General features: G+C 39.3%; 1 protein-coding gene and 1 long non-coding RNA gene across 2 annotated transcripts in view; one reads left to right on the forward strand and one right to left on the reverse strand.

The window, feature by feature from the left end:
• The window catches only part of pole (polymerase (DNA directed), epsilon), a 126,160-nt gene that overhangs the window by 95,090 nt on the left and 16,096 nt on the right, over positions 1-14,974 (forward strand). The window contains exons 42-45 of the mRNA XM_070887921.1: positions 573-705; positions 5,215-5,401; positions 12,887-13,018; positions 14,243-14,436. Coding sequence (XP_070744022.1) covers positions 573-705; positions 5,215-5,401; positions 12,887-13,018; positions 14,243-14,436 — 646 coding nt within the window. The remainder of the gene's footprint in view (positions 1-572; positions 706-5,214; positions 5,402-12,886; positions 13,019-14,242; positions 14,437-14,974) is intronic.
• Positions 1-14,974, reverse strand: part of LOC139269000 (uncharacterized) — an 88,224-nt gene that overhangs the window by 4,881 nt on the left and 68,369 nt on the right. The window contains exon 2 of the long non-coding RNA XR_011594145.1: positions 12,869-13,121. This is a non-coding gene — a long non-coding RNA (uncharacterized lncRNA). The remainder of the gene's footprint in view (positions 1-12,868; positions 13,122-14,974) is intronic.

Here is a 14,974-nt window from a genome sequence, read left to right on the forward strand (position 1 = left end):
ATGTGTTTCCATGCTTGCCGAAGTAACAGTGACTGCATTTCAAAAGTAATACATTAGTTATAAAAGGCTTTGGAATATCCTGGGGATGGGATATGGTGTGATATAATTGCAAGTCTGTTCTCTTTGCTTCAGACAGATCTAGGTGATGGTTCAGTCCTTGTGCTTATTTGGTGCATTCTGACCTTAACTATGGGAGTAACTGACGACAGTTGGGTATGAACAATGATGTTGTATGGACCTATTGTACCGTTCCTGCAAAAACAGTTAGTTTCAGCAGTAAATTGTTCACATTTTTATTTACAAGCAGTTGTATGTCTCTGATTCAGCTGTCGGTACTGATTGCTTATTAGGCTGCAGATTGATGTGATTCAGTAGAGCAAAGCAGCTCTGAAACCTGGCCGTAAACCTGAGATAGATGTGTGGGAAATTTGAATAACCATTAAGGTTGAGATTTCCAGCCTTTTAGGATTGGAGTAATTATCCCATGAGTGATGCTAGGATCATTGTACCTTGCATGAAAGAAATGGGCTGCTTGAGTAATTTAGCTTTTTTTTAAATTTACAAAAAAACAGCATTCATTCTCGTGAAATTTTCCACTCGCTCTCCATCTCATTTTCTCGCTGCTGGGAGTTCCTACTCTGGATGGATCCAGCCAATTGTGGTGGCATTAAGGGGAAACTTCCCTCTGGCGTTTTCAGCAGAGAGGTATGAGGCTCTTTCTTTTCTCTAAAGGTGCTGAATCGTATACGTAGATCGTGACCAAAAATCTAAGTTTTTATTTGAGTTAAAGTTCCTACTAGCTGTATTGGTGTAACCATAAATGATGGCGAAGTGTGTGATTTTTAGTGACTCAGTTGTCATAAGGATTATTTAGAATATTGGTACTGATGCATTATCGGATAAGGCACACTTAAACCAGTGCTAATTTAAATTAATCATCTCAAATTGCACCCACCATCATTGACAGCCTTTAGTAACAAGGCTTCACCCTTGCAGGCTGTTTACCATAAACCCAAGACAAAAATCTATAATCGGCAGCTGGAAGTCTGACAGAATTCAGGCCATAAGAATTTTATGTGCTCACCAGTACTGTAGGAATGCAGATCTTGAACCTGAACCCCAATTGGACATTCAATCGTTGAGACGCAACAGATATTAAGATAGGGGGTGATCAGCTGGAAAATCCTAATGTTGCAATATCCACAGCTGATGCAGAGAACCTCAAAATGTCCAGAGTTTGATTATATGATGCTGTATTTTGCTCCTGTCAATTATAATAACGTTTATTTATATAGCACCTTTAACGTAGTAAAACGTCCCAAGGCGCTTCACAACAATTTTACAACTCGTTAGATATTGACCATTGAAGGAAAGCGAGAAAAAGAGTAAAAAGAGGTTAAAAGCTTGGGTCTGAAGCGGCAGCCAAAATGCACACGCAGATAGACACAGGTGAAAAAACTGAAAAAAAGACATTCAAATTACATTGTAAATAATACAATAAGGAGTATACAATGGTCAGATCAGTATAACAAAGATTAATTATAATTAAGAAAAATTAAATAATGTATACCATAATTATAAATTAAGTTAAAATTAGAAAATCAATAATTGAACCAAATTAAATCAGTTATTAGTTTTCTTTAAGATTCATTCCCTGTCCAGTGATTCAATTGATCCCATATACACCCACCTGAATAATGAGAAGATAACATTCTGCCAGTTGTCTGAATAAAATGCAGTATTGATTGAAAACCATTAAAATTTTGGCTTACCAAGATCAAGGACTGTACAGAGCTACAAAGTTGTGTATCTATCATTACTTTATTTTCCTAACTATAAAGATGCAAAGATAACATGATTATCTGAGCGAACATCACAAATGGTATAGTAACTTGATGTAGAAAATGCAACAGCACTGCAGTAGCTGGGCTCAACTTGGTGTAAGACAGTTACAGACCCTCAGACTTGGCTCAATTTGAAACTGATGGTCTTGAAGATTACACTGTATGTAGTCTCTCATAGTTACATAAGCAAACAACTGATAGTACTATCAGTTTTTTTTTTAAAAAGCTCATGACTTCTTTGGTTGCATATCATCTCAGCTAAACTGAATTTCCTATATTTTTCTTTTCCTTTTATTCTGATCGGAGTATTCTTGGCTGGATTAGTCTTCAGTGAAAATAGACCAAGGAAAAAGCCATCTTCTTTCTCTAATTAACCCATAAGTCATGTCATGTCATGTCTGTTTTTACATCTAAAAGTTAAAACTGTCTAAAGAATGTTTATTTCATGTCCAAATTGCAGAATTTTAGCTTTATTTTTACTTTTTAAATTGTAAACACTATTTAAGCCTTTAATGTGTCTATTGATGAGGCTTGGATTATCCAACTGTGGTCAAGTAATTACATGTTGTAAAACTTGTCAACTTAAGTGCTTTTTTTGATTACGCTTCTGAAGCACTTTAGAATGCTTGTCTACATTAAAGATGCCAGATAAATACAAGTTGTTGTTTGACCTAAAGCTTATTAAAGATTGCCTCCTGCTGACTATCCAAGATTTTTACAGGAGATCTTAACTAATGGGGAATGATTGACCACCGATATAAGAAAAGTTGCCATTTGATTTTCAACTTAAATTACTGATTTGATTTTTCTTGGGTGGGTGCAGGGGAAAAGGCTCGAGCACCATTGGAACTATTAAAAGTTTGAATTAATTAAATGGTTACATTTTTGTAATATAGACTGTTCATAGAACGTTATGGTAGCCAATGGAATTTTGCCGATTACAGTTGTAATGATCCTTTCATTGCATGTCCCTGTGGAAGCACACTAACTGCCGAAACCACTACTATGGCTAAAACTAAAGAACCCACCCACCCACCTAAACTTAAAATCATGCATCTGTTATTACATTACTGCTAATGGGAAGTGTTTCATATCGTACATTGGGAATGGAAGTAATGGTATTCCTCAGCAATCAAATCGTTAAATTTGATAGCTGTCTGGATATACAACTTTAAAAGGAGTTTAAGCGAATGATGAACGAGCTCTAAAAGGGAACTGATTGGGTAGATAGAGCAAAACTATTTCTGCTGGTTCAGGAGTCCAGGGCTAAGGAATATAGCCTAAAAATTAGAGCCAGGCCTTTCAGCAATGAAATTAGGAAACACTTCTACACGCAAAGTGGGGTAGATGTTTGGAACTCTTTGCAAACGGCAGTTGATGCTGGTCAATTGTTAACTTTTTTAATCCAAGATTGATGGGTATTAAGGAATCTGGGGCAAAGGCAGGTATATGAGCTAGGTCACAGATCACCCATGATTTCATTGAATGGCAGAACAGGCTCAAGGGGCTAAATGGTCTACTCCTGTTCCTATGAAGATTACCTATATGAAAATAAACTAGTAGATAACAGTCAATACAGATTTAGAAGAGAGCGTTACTTTTTTGACTTTTTGAAGAAGTGATATCCCAGAGTTGGAAAGTCCATGATTTAGTGCACTTGGACTTCGTGAAAGTCTTTGATATAAGTCTTGCATTGATGGCTGCTACACAAACATGTGGCATTGGGTATGCTCGGTAAACTTGGCAATAGATAAAGAATTGGTTGAAAGAGAGGAAATAGTAAGTATTGGGGAAGTAATATTGGATGCAAAGATGTACTGAGTGGAGTTTCTCAGGGATCAATGCTGACACTTCACTATTTCTAATTTACATAACCTACTGGATTTAGAAGCTCATTGGAAGATTTTCAGATTCAATAATTTTGCTAAATTAAATGGAGGGAGCAATCAAATCTGACGAAGCAGCCAAAGAACTACAGAAGGACTTGGCCTAAATTTGCGAGTTGGAAGAACTGTAGCAAATGTAATTCAGTACTAAGATGTGCAAGTTATTGAATATCAGAGGAAAATATAGAGGACACACTCAGTAATTGGTTTAGAAATTACCAAATGTAATTTGAGAGTGATGGACTTAATACTGACCATGCCTGGTCATTGCAGAGTAGTGATCAATAAAGCAAACAGAATGCTGAGATATATTACCAATCCAGTAGATTATAAATGAGGGTGTCATGCTTGAGCTGAGTTAGATCCCACATTGATTATGGCCACGAAGGCAGCAGGGAAATATCCAAGCTCTGAAAACAATGTAGGGAAGGGTCACTGGGCCAATTATGTTTTAAAAAAAATCTGATTCTTCAACATTAAAGAAGGGATCATTACAAAGGTATGCAAGATATTAAGTGGAAAAGAAAAGGCAAATCTGGAGCATTATTTCATGATAAAAAATGACTGCAGGCAAGCAGGTGTAACTGCAAACTCGAGAAAGCAAATGCAGGGTTGATGTCGGGACATATTTCTCTGCAGGCAATGATTAATACCTAGAATGATCTTTGGGTATAATTATGGAGGCAAAATCTCTCGAATAATTCAAGAGGCAGTTGGATGCTTTGAGGGGTGGACAGGTTTCAATAGAAGCATGAGCTGGATGGGACGAACGGTCTCCTGCATCCTTACATAAGAGCAAGAACCATCCCAGGTTGCTATCATGCCTCTACTGTTGGCTGATCGGGATGCCTTAGGAGTAGCCCAGCTGCTGTGTTGACTGTAGGTGGTGCGTAGCTCATGGAGATCAAAGCAACAAAGGAGAAAATAGAGAGAGCTGAAGCAATTACTAAAATGACAACAAAAGGGTGGGGATGGGGTGGAATTGCTAGGATGGTTTCAAGGTTGTAATCTAATCTTGACTGCTCAAAACAGCTGATGTCAGCCTAGTTCTACTCTCCTCTCTTTTCCTACCTTGACCCTCAATACCATTTGCTGTTTCTTGAGCAGATGACCTGATTCCAGACTTCTGCTCACATTGGGAGGTAAATAAACAAACTGTACAAACTGTACTTTACATTTGTTCAAGATCTCTTCCAGGCAGAGGAACTGGGTGAATCGCAAGTGAATTCTTTATTTTAAGAGTGAGATAAAGAAAAGGAAATGGTGACCTGGAAATGTATACTGCTTTTAAAATTACACCTACTTGGTAAACCTGTATTGCAAAAATTGATCTGCAATGAAGGTGTTAAAAAAAATGTCTAATTGTGACACAAGGAAATGTATTGGTTAGACCAGTAAATGTTTTGCTTTGCTAATTAACTTTTGAGTCTCATCATCAAAGCAGAAACCATAAGTGAACAATGTGTGGTAATTTTGTTGTTCAGATGGAGAAGGATAAAGAAACAAAGGAACGCATTGAAGATGAAGACAGCGATGATGATGAAGAGATTAATTCTGAGGGTGAGGAAGGTGGCACAGATGTAGAAGACCTTTTGGACAATAACTGGAATATCATGCAGTATCTTCCACAAGCATCCTCTTGCCAGAGCTACTTCCTCATGATTGTCTCAGGTACTGCATGTTACAAGCCTATGGGCCAAATATTATATAATATATTCTATCTCTAGATTATAAAGTGAGTTTTTTTTAATGAATTGCGATTTAATCTGATGATTAAAAAATGTTATCTGTTGATGTTCAGCCATGAACTCATTGAATGGTGGTGCAGGCTCGAAGGGCCGAATGGCCAACTCCACCTATTTTCTATGTTTCTAATCTTTGTTTTAATCAATATTTAATTAATATGATTACTGCATCCAACTGATTGAGATTTGTGTTATTGCTGTTGCTATTATCATTCCAAAATTGCAACACAAATTTGTTGGTTATGAGCCCAACAGAAATTTATGGGTTATTTATCTGATTCACTGTCTACTGATCTGCACCACACACACACAAGCACTGAACCAGTAAGCATATATGCTGTTGAATGTTATTGCAATTCATTTGGAGATCTTAAAGCAGAATAATTATTCGAACAAGTCCTTGCGTGTTTCTGAAAAAAATGTTTTAGTTCGTTCATTCCAGTTTGTTGTCCTCTGGCTCTGGAATGCAGTAATTTACACCTGTCAAAAATCTGGTTGGCTAGAATCCTCGTTTTTTTTTATCTCTGGTGTTTGCAATAACGTGGATAGAGGTGAAATCAATCTTTGCTTGCCACAGCAACCAGCCAAGTTATGCAAATAATCAGAGTTAATGAGCCTTGCAGATCCAGGCAAGTCCTGTTGATCACAGGCAGACTCACAGGAACAACAGGTTAAACGTCAAGGTGTGTATTTAAAAAGCATACCCAGACCACACACAACAGTATAAGCATTCAGTACAATTACTTAATTAATATTAGATTTTAATCTAATTTCCTTTTCAAATAGTGACGCCTGAATTTAGAGCAAAGATTTTACAATCGTAGTCACACCAAATTAATTTTAAAATGTTACTTATCAAGAAATATTGGCAACATTTTTTTTTATTTTTACCGATTTGTCAGTTTATATCTTGCAATAATCTCCCTTCCTTGGCGGCTGCTCCCTTGCTGAGCGTAAACCCAGTCTGAATTCATTAGTAACACACAAATTTGTTAAAAGAAACAAAAGATCTGAAGACAAGCCTGCACTGGGTCATCAGCAGCCGCTGCTACCCTGTTGTGACTCGCTCGTTGCTCCCAACGCCATTGTCACTATTAATACGGGAGCATGCTGCATAATGGGAGTTATAAAGTCCATCACCCAACCTTCTGCAATGTGTTGTTTGGAGGACCAAGAACCTGAAGAACCACATCTGGCAAGCTTTGCAAAATCACACCTGTTCTGAACATGTCCAATGCAAAGTGGAAATTCATTAAATTAGAACAATGTAACATTTCTTTGGTTACTAAAATAACCATACCTCTTCATGCCTTGTAATAACCTGGATGCGACACCCCGCCCCCAGGAACCTGTAGTATAAAATGGATTTCATAATTTTATTGGGGTTTTTTTTTCGCTGCTTCCGTTACGTTGGTGTTGACTGCGCCAATGCTACTAGTGATTTATAATCCTGAGGTTATTGGGCTGTAGTTAATCTGCAGTGTTGAGCTCTAATCATGAAAGTCTGCTTGTGAATAACATCTTTGCTCATCATGCAGTTGCTTTAGTGATGAGTGTTCAGGCTTTCAATACGAAACCAATGGTTTATTTTTGGTGAGGGGGGGAGCGGTTTCTTGAACTGGTTTGGGAATCAAAGTTCAAAATAGGCATCATCAGATTAATCAGTTTTAACCACAGAATGCAAAAAGGCTGAACTGAAAGTAGATCAGAGGCACAAATTCAAACTGGTGGAAAGTAAAATCTCACATCTCAAACACAATCTCTCACATCTCAGACACACAACTGGGATGGGACAAATATCCTTCTCTACACATGTTGATCTTCTGATGTAAAGTCAAAGACTACTCCCTAGTTCATTCCTCAGGATCACTTTCATTAGAGCTTCCTTGCATATCTTAAAGTTCAATTTTTGTCACTTTTTTATTCATTAACTGGATGTGGGTGTCGCTGACAAGGCCAGCATTTTTTGCCCATCCCTAATTGCCTGTGGGAAGTTGGTGGTGAGCTGCCTTCTTGTCAACTGAGTGGCTTGGTAAGACATTTCAGAGGCCAGTTAAGAGTTAACCACATTGCTGTGGGTCTGGAGACACACATCGGCCCACATATAGGTGACTTTAATATGCATATAGATTGGGCTAACCAAACTGGAAGCAATACGATGGAGGAGGATTTCCTGGAGTGCATAAGGGATGGTTTTCTAGACCAATATGTCGAGGAACCAACTAGGGGGGAGGCCATCTTAGACTGAGTGTTGTGTAATGAGAGAGGATTAATTAGCAATCTCGTTGTGCGAGGACCCTTGGGGAAGAGTGACCATAATATGGTGGAATTCTACATTAGGATGGAGAATGAAACAGTTAATTCAGAGACCATGGTCCAGAACTTAAAGAAGGGTAACTTTGAAGGTATGAGGTGTGAATTGGCTAGGATAGATTGGCGAATGATACTTAAAGGGTTGACAGTGGTTGGGCAATGGCAGATATTTAGAGACCGCATGGATGAACTACAACAATTGTACATCCCTGTCTGGTGTAAAAATAAAAAAGGGAAGGTGGCTCAACCGTGGCTATCAAGGGAAATCAGGGATAGTATTAAAGCCAAGGAAGTGGCATACAAATTGGCCAGAAATAGCAGTGAACCCAGGGACTGGGAGAAATTTAGAACTCAGCAGAGGAGGACAAAGGATTTGATTAGAGCAGGGAAAATAGAGTACGAGAGGAAGCTTGCAGGGAACATTAAGACGGACTGCAAAAGTTTCTATAGATATGTAAAGAGAAAAAGGTTAGTAAAGACAAAGGTAGGTCCCCTGCAGTCAGAATCAGGGGAAGTCATAACTGGGAACAAAGAAATGGTAGACCAATTGAACAAGTACTTTGGTTCGGTACTCACTAAGGAGGACACAAACAACCTTCCGGATATAAAAGGGGTCAGAGGGTCTAGTAAGAAGGAGGAACTGAGGGAAATTGTGTTGGGGAAATTGGTGGGATTGAAGGCAGATAAATCCCCAGGGCCTGATGGTCTGCATCCCAGAGTACTTAAGGAAGTGGCCTTGGAAATAGTGGATGCATTGATAGTCATTTCCCAACATTCCATTGACTCTGGATCAGTTCCTATGGAGTGGAGGTTAGCCAATATAACCCCACTTTTTTAAAAAAAGGAGGGAGAGAGAAAACGGAATTATAGACCGGTCAGCCTGACATCGGTCGTGGGTAAAATGATGGAATCAATTATTAAGGATGTCATAGCAGCGCATTTGGAAAGAGGTGACATGATAAGTCCAAGTCAGCATGGATTTGTGAAAGGGAAATCATGCTTGACAAATCTTCTGGAATTTTTTGAGGATGTTTCTAGTAGGGTGGACAAGGGAGAACCAGTTGATGTGGTGTATTTGGACTTTCAGAAGGCTTTCGACAAGGTCCCACACAAGAGATTAATGTGCAAAGTTAAAGCACATGGGATTGGGGGTAGTGTGCTGACATGGATTGAGAACTGGTTGGCAGACAGGAAGCGAAGAGTAGGAGTAAATGGGTACTTTTCAGAATGGCAGGCAATAACTATTGGGGTACCGCAAGGTTCTGTGCTGGGGCCCCAGCTGTTTACATTGTACATTAATGATTTAGACGAGGGGATTAAATGCAGTATCTCCAAATTTGCAGATGAAACTAAGTTGGGTGGCAGTGTGAGCTGCGAGGAGGATGCTATGAGGCTGCAGAGTGACTTGGATAGGTTAGGTGAGTGGGCAAATGCATGACAGATGTAGTATAATGTGGATAAATGTGAGGTTATCCACTTTGGTGGTAAAAACAGAGAGACAGACTATTATCTGAATGGTGACAGATTAGGAAAAGGGGAGGTGCAACGAAACCTGGGTGTCATGGTACATCAGTCATTGAAGGTTGGCATGCAGGTACAGCAGGCGGTTAAGAAAGAAAATGGCATGTTGGCCTTCATAGCGAGGGGATTGGAGTACAGGGGCGGGGAGATGTTGCTACAGTTGTACAGGGCCTTGGTGAGGCCACACCTGGAGTATTGTGTACAGTTTTGGTCTCCTAACCTGAGGAAGGACATTCTTGATATTGAGGGAGTGCAGCAAAGGTTCACCAGACTGATTCCCGGGATGGCGGGACCGACATATCAAGAAAGACTGGATCAACTGGACTTGTATTCACTGGAGTTCAGAAGAATGAGAGGGGATCTCATCGAAACATTTAAAATTCTGATGGGTTTAGACAGGTTAGATGCAGGAAGAATGTTCCCAATGTTGGGGAAGTCCAGAACCAGGGGTCACAGTCTAAGGATAAGGGGTAAGCCATTTAGGACCGAGATGAGGAGAAACTTCTTCACCCAGAGAGTGGTGAACCTGTGGAATTCTCTACCACAGAAAGTTGTTGAGGCCAATTCACTAAATATACTCAAAAAGGAGTTAGATGTAGTCCTTACTACCAGGGGGAATCAACGGGTATGGCGAGAAAGCAGGAATGGGGTACTGAAGTTGCATGTTCAGCCATGAACTCATTGAATGGCGGTGCAGGCTCGAATGGCCGACTCCTGCAACTATTTTCTATGTTTCTATGACAGGGTACTGGTGGCAGGTTTCCTTCCCTAAAGGACATTAGTGAACTGGATGGGTTTTTATAACAATCTAGTCGTTTCATGGTCACCATTACTGATACTAACTTTTTATTCCAGATTTATTTAATTAACTGAATTTAAAGTCCACTGCTGCCGTGGTGGGATTTGAACTCGTGTCTCCAGATCATTTAATCCAGACCTCTGGATTGCTGGTCTAGTAACATGACCACTATGCCACCATTCCTGTTGCTGGGATATAGTTCTGTAGGCATCAACAGCGCTCTATTGTGTCACCCAAATGGTTTATCTTTGTGTTGGTCTAAACAGTGAGGCACCAGGGACATTATAGTTCAGCCCAAACCTGCCCTCGGTCATCCACGTGCACATTTCCTGAAGGTGTCATGGATAGTAATCAGCATCAAGAATCCTGTTTCTACCCTCTTCCGCCTGCCCCCTCGCCCCTTACTCCTTGGGTATTGAGGACCAATTGTAGTTCCCAAACTGTTGCCCAGGCTGAGATTAGATAACTCAGTGCAGTGCAGAAACCAGGAAGAAGAAGAAAAAACAAAAATGATTACTAACCTGGATGTTAAGTAGAAAAGGTGAAATACACTGAATAAAGCTGTGTTCGTCCCCTGCTACATTTTAGTACAGAATAAGATTTCCTTCATTCAAAATAAATATAGGCTATAAAGCTTTTACTGCTCCTTTTTGCCTGAAGGTGCTGATTCTTGCTGAGGTACAGTTCTATGGGCATCAACTGTTCTCTATTGCACCTGGTCTTTTTGTCTCATTACTTAATAATTGTAGCAAATACCCATTTTCTTGTATATTTGCAATTCTAATGCCAGATTAAGCTAATTTTATATTGTAATAATAAAATCCTATTTTACAGAAAAGTGTAACTTAGGCTGTAAATGTAAAATGTGCAAAAATTACAAGATTTTTTCATTTGAACTCTAGTTAATATTTGAAACTCCAAAACTGCAATTTCTTTTCACTTACTAAACAAGTTGATCAGATGTTCACTTTGGTGGAGTTAACGATCACAACCTCCTTTATTGAAATTTCGGGTATTTATAGAATACTATTAAATACAGTTTTCTTGCCAATATATCTGCAATCCTTGCTTCATTAATTATCATTAGTTATTAAGGATTGGCAAGAAAGATGATCCAATTATAGATTGCTTCCAATATCACCCTTTTCCAACTGGTAGTGTGTCTGAAGCTAACCAATATTGAATGGAGGAAATCATATTCTGTAGCAGAGGAAGGACAAAACCTTATTCAGTGTGTTGTACCTTTTCAACTTAAAATCCAGGTTAGTATTAATTTTTTTTTTATTTAGTGCAATCTCCTGACAAAACTGGCAAGCAATAAATAATTATAGTAATAGGGGGGAGCAATTCAGTATCTCCCCTTTTGGGGCCACTTACAGAAGACGCAAAGGAGCCTATTTTGCCCCCTCTGTGTTCAGCTGTGGGTTTGCTCATAGGTCGACTGTGTCTGGAGCACAGTTGTGAAGTTCAGCTGCTGTTCCTTTTCAGGCTAGTGTTTCTCATAATTGTTTTTAAATTCAAAGTCCTTCATGACCTTGCCCCTCCCTACGTCTGTACTCTTCTCCAGCCCTGTAACCCGAACCGCAGAAGTCTCGATTCTTCTGATTCTAGCTTCATTACTCCCTCGGCCCCCCCCCCCACCTACCCCTTTACTCCACAATTGGTTGCTGTGCCTTTAAGGGCCATAGTCCCCATGCTTTGGAATTCTCTCCCTGAATCTTTTCTCATCTCCATCCCCACCTCATTACCAAACTTTTGATCCATCCCTCTTATTAGCTGCTCCTTTGGTTCAACATCTAAATTTTTCCTTCCACTTCTGTGAGCCTCATTGAACATTTTTCACGATTAAAGGTGCTCCATAACTGCAAGTTGCTGCTGTTTACTCCATGTGTTGTGAATGGTTTGAATAGATCCTGTGGTCAGTTAGAACTTTAGTAAAAGTGATTACAGATCGCCAGGTGTTTGTGCATTGTTTTTAAACCAGTTTTACCATTATCTATGACAAGACATCTCTTACTTAACAGTTTGTTAAATTATAACAAGTTAAAAGTAATGACAGCATGAAATACTTTAGTTTCGGACAGTATTCCATTGTAATTGGAAATGAGCTAGAAATTGTGGAACAGAATATTCTTACGGATTTTCACTGAGCTTCGCATTATGCATGCTAGAAAAGAACATTGAGAACGGTGCAGCTTATCAGCAATTTATAACTCCGTTGTTTTAACTTTCCAGGTCTGAAAAAAGCAGCATACCTTTTTTATTCATGGCACTTTTCAGTGTAGTGGATGCTCTTAAAAGTTTTAATATATCTTTCCACCTTTCTCTCTCTCTCTCCACCCCCGACCACTATCCCTGGGCCATTTGTTTGCAAATGAGATTCTTTGTGTGATGCATTTTTAGATCACATCCAAACATTGAATGAGGCAAAATGGGGAAGGGAAAAGTTGGCAATCACCGTTGTCACACAGTTAAGATGAGTTGCAGAGTGATATTGGTAGAGAATTGATCTCTTCCTTTCCCTTTTCTAGCGATTTAATGTGGCCAGGCGAAGCCATTTCATTTCTCAGAAATATTGAAAATGACCAATTGGCAGAATAGAGACAGAAAATGAATTATGGGCAAAGTTAATGTGAACATTATTGTAACTGACCTCTTCTCTGCAACACCCCGCCCCCGCCTTGCTAAATTAAAATTCTATGTCTCCACGCAAGTCATCTTATTGTCAGTGAATTTATTTCTGCAGTTTCATGTACTCACCACATTGAAATCTTTCAGCTTACATTGTAGCTGTGTACCACAGCATGAAGGAGGAACTGAGACGTAATGCCCCAGGATGTACTCCTATCAAACGACAAGGAACCAGCCAGATCTCTCAGGAGCCATCAGGAGAAACTGGCACTTTAGCAGGTGAGAAATTAAAAATGCAGAAAGTAGTGTTCAGAGAAAGACACTAGTTTTCATCCCATTCATTATAGTTCTTTTGTTTTTGAAATCATTTTGAAAGATTGACCTGTGGAAAAATGCAAAAAGAATTTGTGTCATATATCAGAAATGTAAAATAAACTGAACCAGTTGCAATTTATTCAATAGATCAATTCTTAAATTAGAACAACTTTTAACAATCAATACTGTTGCTTTTTTCTACACACTTTTAAGACGACTTTTTAAATTAACAAAGATTATGGGTTGTGTAACTTGAAAAGAGGAGATTTTCTATAAACTGTACTTATTACAGTAATAGACTATTTTGACTGAGATTTTGTGCAGATAAACACTATTTTCAGGCAGCAACCATAGTGCTTGTCATATTCTCAAGGTTTCCAGCCCTCCGTTGTCAGTGTCAGGCATGGCTAAGTGGTAACACTCTCGCTTCTGAGTCAGAAGGTTGTGGGTTTGAGTCCCACTCCAGAGACTTGAGCATAAAATCCAGGCTGACACTCTTGTGCAATACTGAGGTGTTTCAGACGAAGCGTTAAACTGAGGCCCCATCTCAGCTGGATGTAAAAGATCTTGGGGCACTATTTTGAAGAAGAGCAGGGGAGTTCTCCCTGGTGCCCTAGCAAATGTTTATCCCATCACTTTAAAAAAAAAACACAGATTATCTGGTTATTATCACATTGCTGTTTGTGGGATCTTGGTGTGTGCAATTTGGCTGCAGCGTTTCCTACATTACAACAGTGATTGCACTTCAAAAAATACTTTACTGGTTCTAAAGTGCTTTGGAACATCCTGATGTTGTGAATGGAGGGTAAATGGGGTTGAGGTGCAGATCAGCCGTGATCTAATATAATAGACCATAACTAGGTGTCATAAGTATAAGACGATCACCAATAAATCCAATCTGGAGTTCAGGAGAAACCTCTTTACCCAAGAATGGTAAGGATGTGGAACTTGCTACCGCGAGGAGTAGTTGAGATAAATTGCATAGATGCATTTAAGGGTCAGCTAAATATGCACATGACTGAGAATGGAATAGAAGGATATGTTGATAGGGTGAGATGAAGAGGAGTCGGAGGAGGCTCCTGTGGAGCATAAACACTGGCATGGACCAGTTGGGAAGAGTGGCCAGTTTCTGTGCTGGCGACTCATGTAACTACATGCAAGTCTTTTTTTCTCTCTTTAATTCTGCAGGAATGATCACCTTCTCTCAGGAGTATGTGTCTAATGAGCTCACACAAAACTTCTTCACCATCACTCAGAAGATTCAGAAGAAGGTGAGCGGCAATAGATATTCCACTGAACCTTCTGAAATGTTCCCAATTCTGCCTGGCTCCTATCTTCCATTCAACAACCCAGCACTGGAATTCATCAAATCGGTCTGTAAGGTGAGGCAAACAGAGCTTTTCAATTTACCTCGAGCAGCATAATCGTATTTAGGATTTACTGTCTTGGAATGGAATTTGGGGGGGGGGGGGTGTCTAATGTTAGAAAACGTCACTTTCACTTCTGAGATCCAGGTTCAAATTCAATCAACTGCAAAGGAAGAATGGCATTCTCTGGGTGGAGGGGATGGATTATGCAATGTTATAACAGTCCTTTGGAAATGTATTATTTAAATCAATTTAAAAGAATGGCAGCTATCTTGATTAGTTCTATATTTGATGGATTTGATCAATCTCAGTTCTTAGGAGATACCACTGAAAAACACATTTTTCCAAGCAAAACTTGGCACAAATTTGTGTTTAATACGTTGTCTTAGTTTGGTTTTTAGAATGGTATTTTAGTTTTGAAATAACTTAGTAATGTGAAATCCTACATGAAGTATATTTGAAATATAGTCACCGCAGTAACTATTTGTACTAAGTCTTCCTTCTGCGCAGGTGCAGAAACAAGAGTTAGGACAAATATCACCATCGCCGCCGC

This window comes from Pristiophorus japonicus, chromosome 8 (assembly GCF_044704955.1).
Source record: "Pristiophorus japonicus isolate sPriJap1 chromosome 8, sPriJap1.hap1, whole genome shotgun sequence".
Classification (NCBI taxonomy): Eukaryota; Metazoa; Chordata; class Chondrichthyes; family Pristiophoridae; genus Pristiophorus; species Pristiophorus japonicus.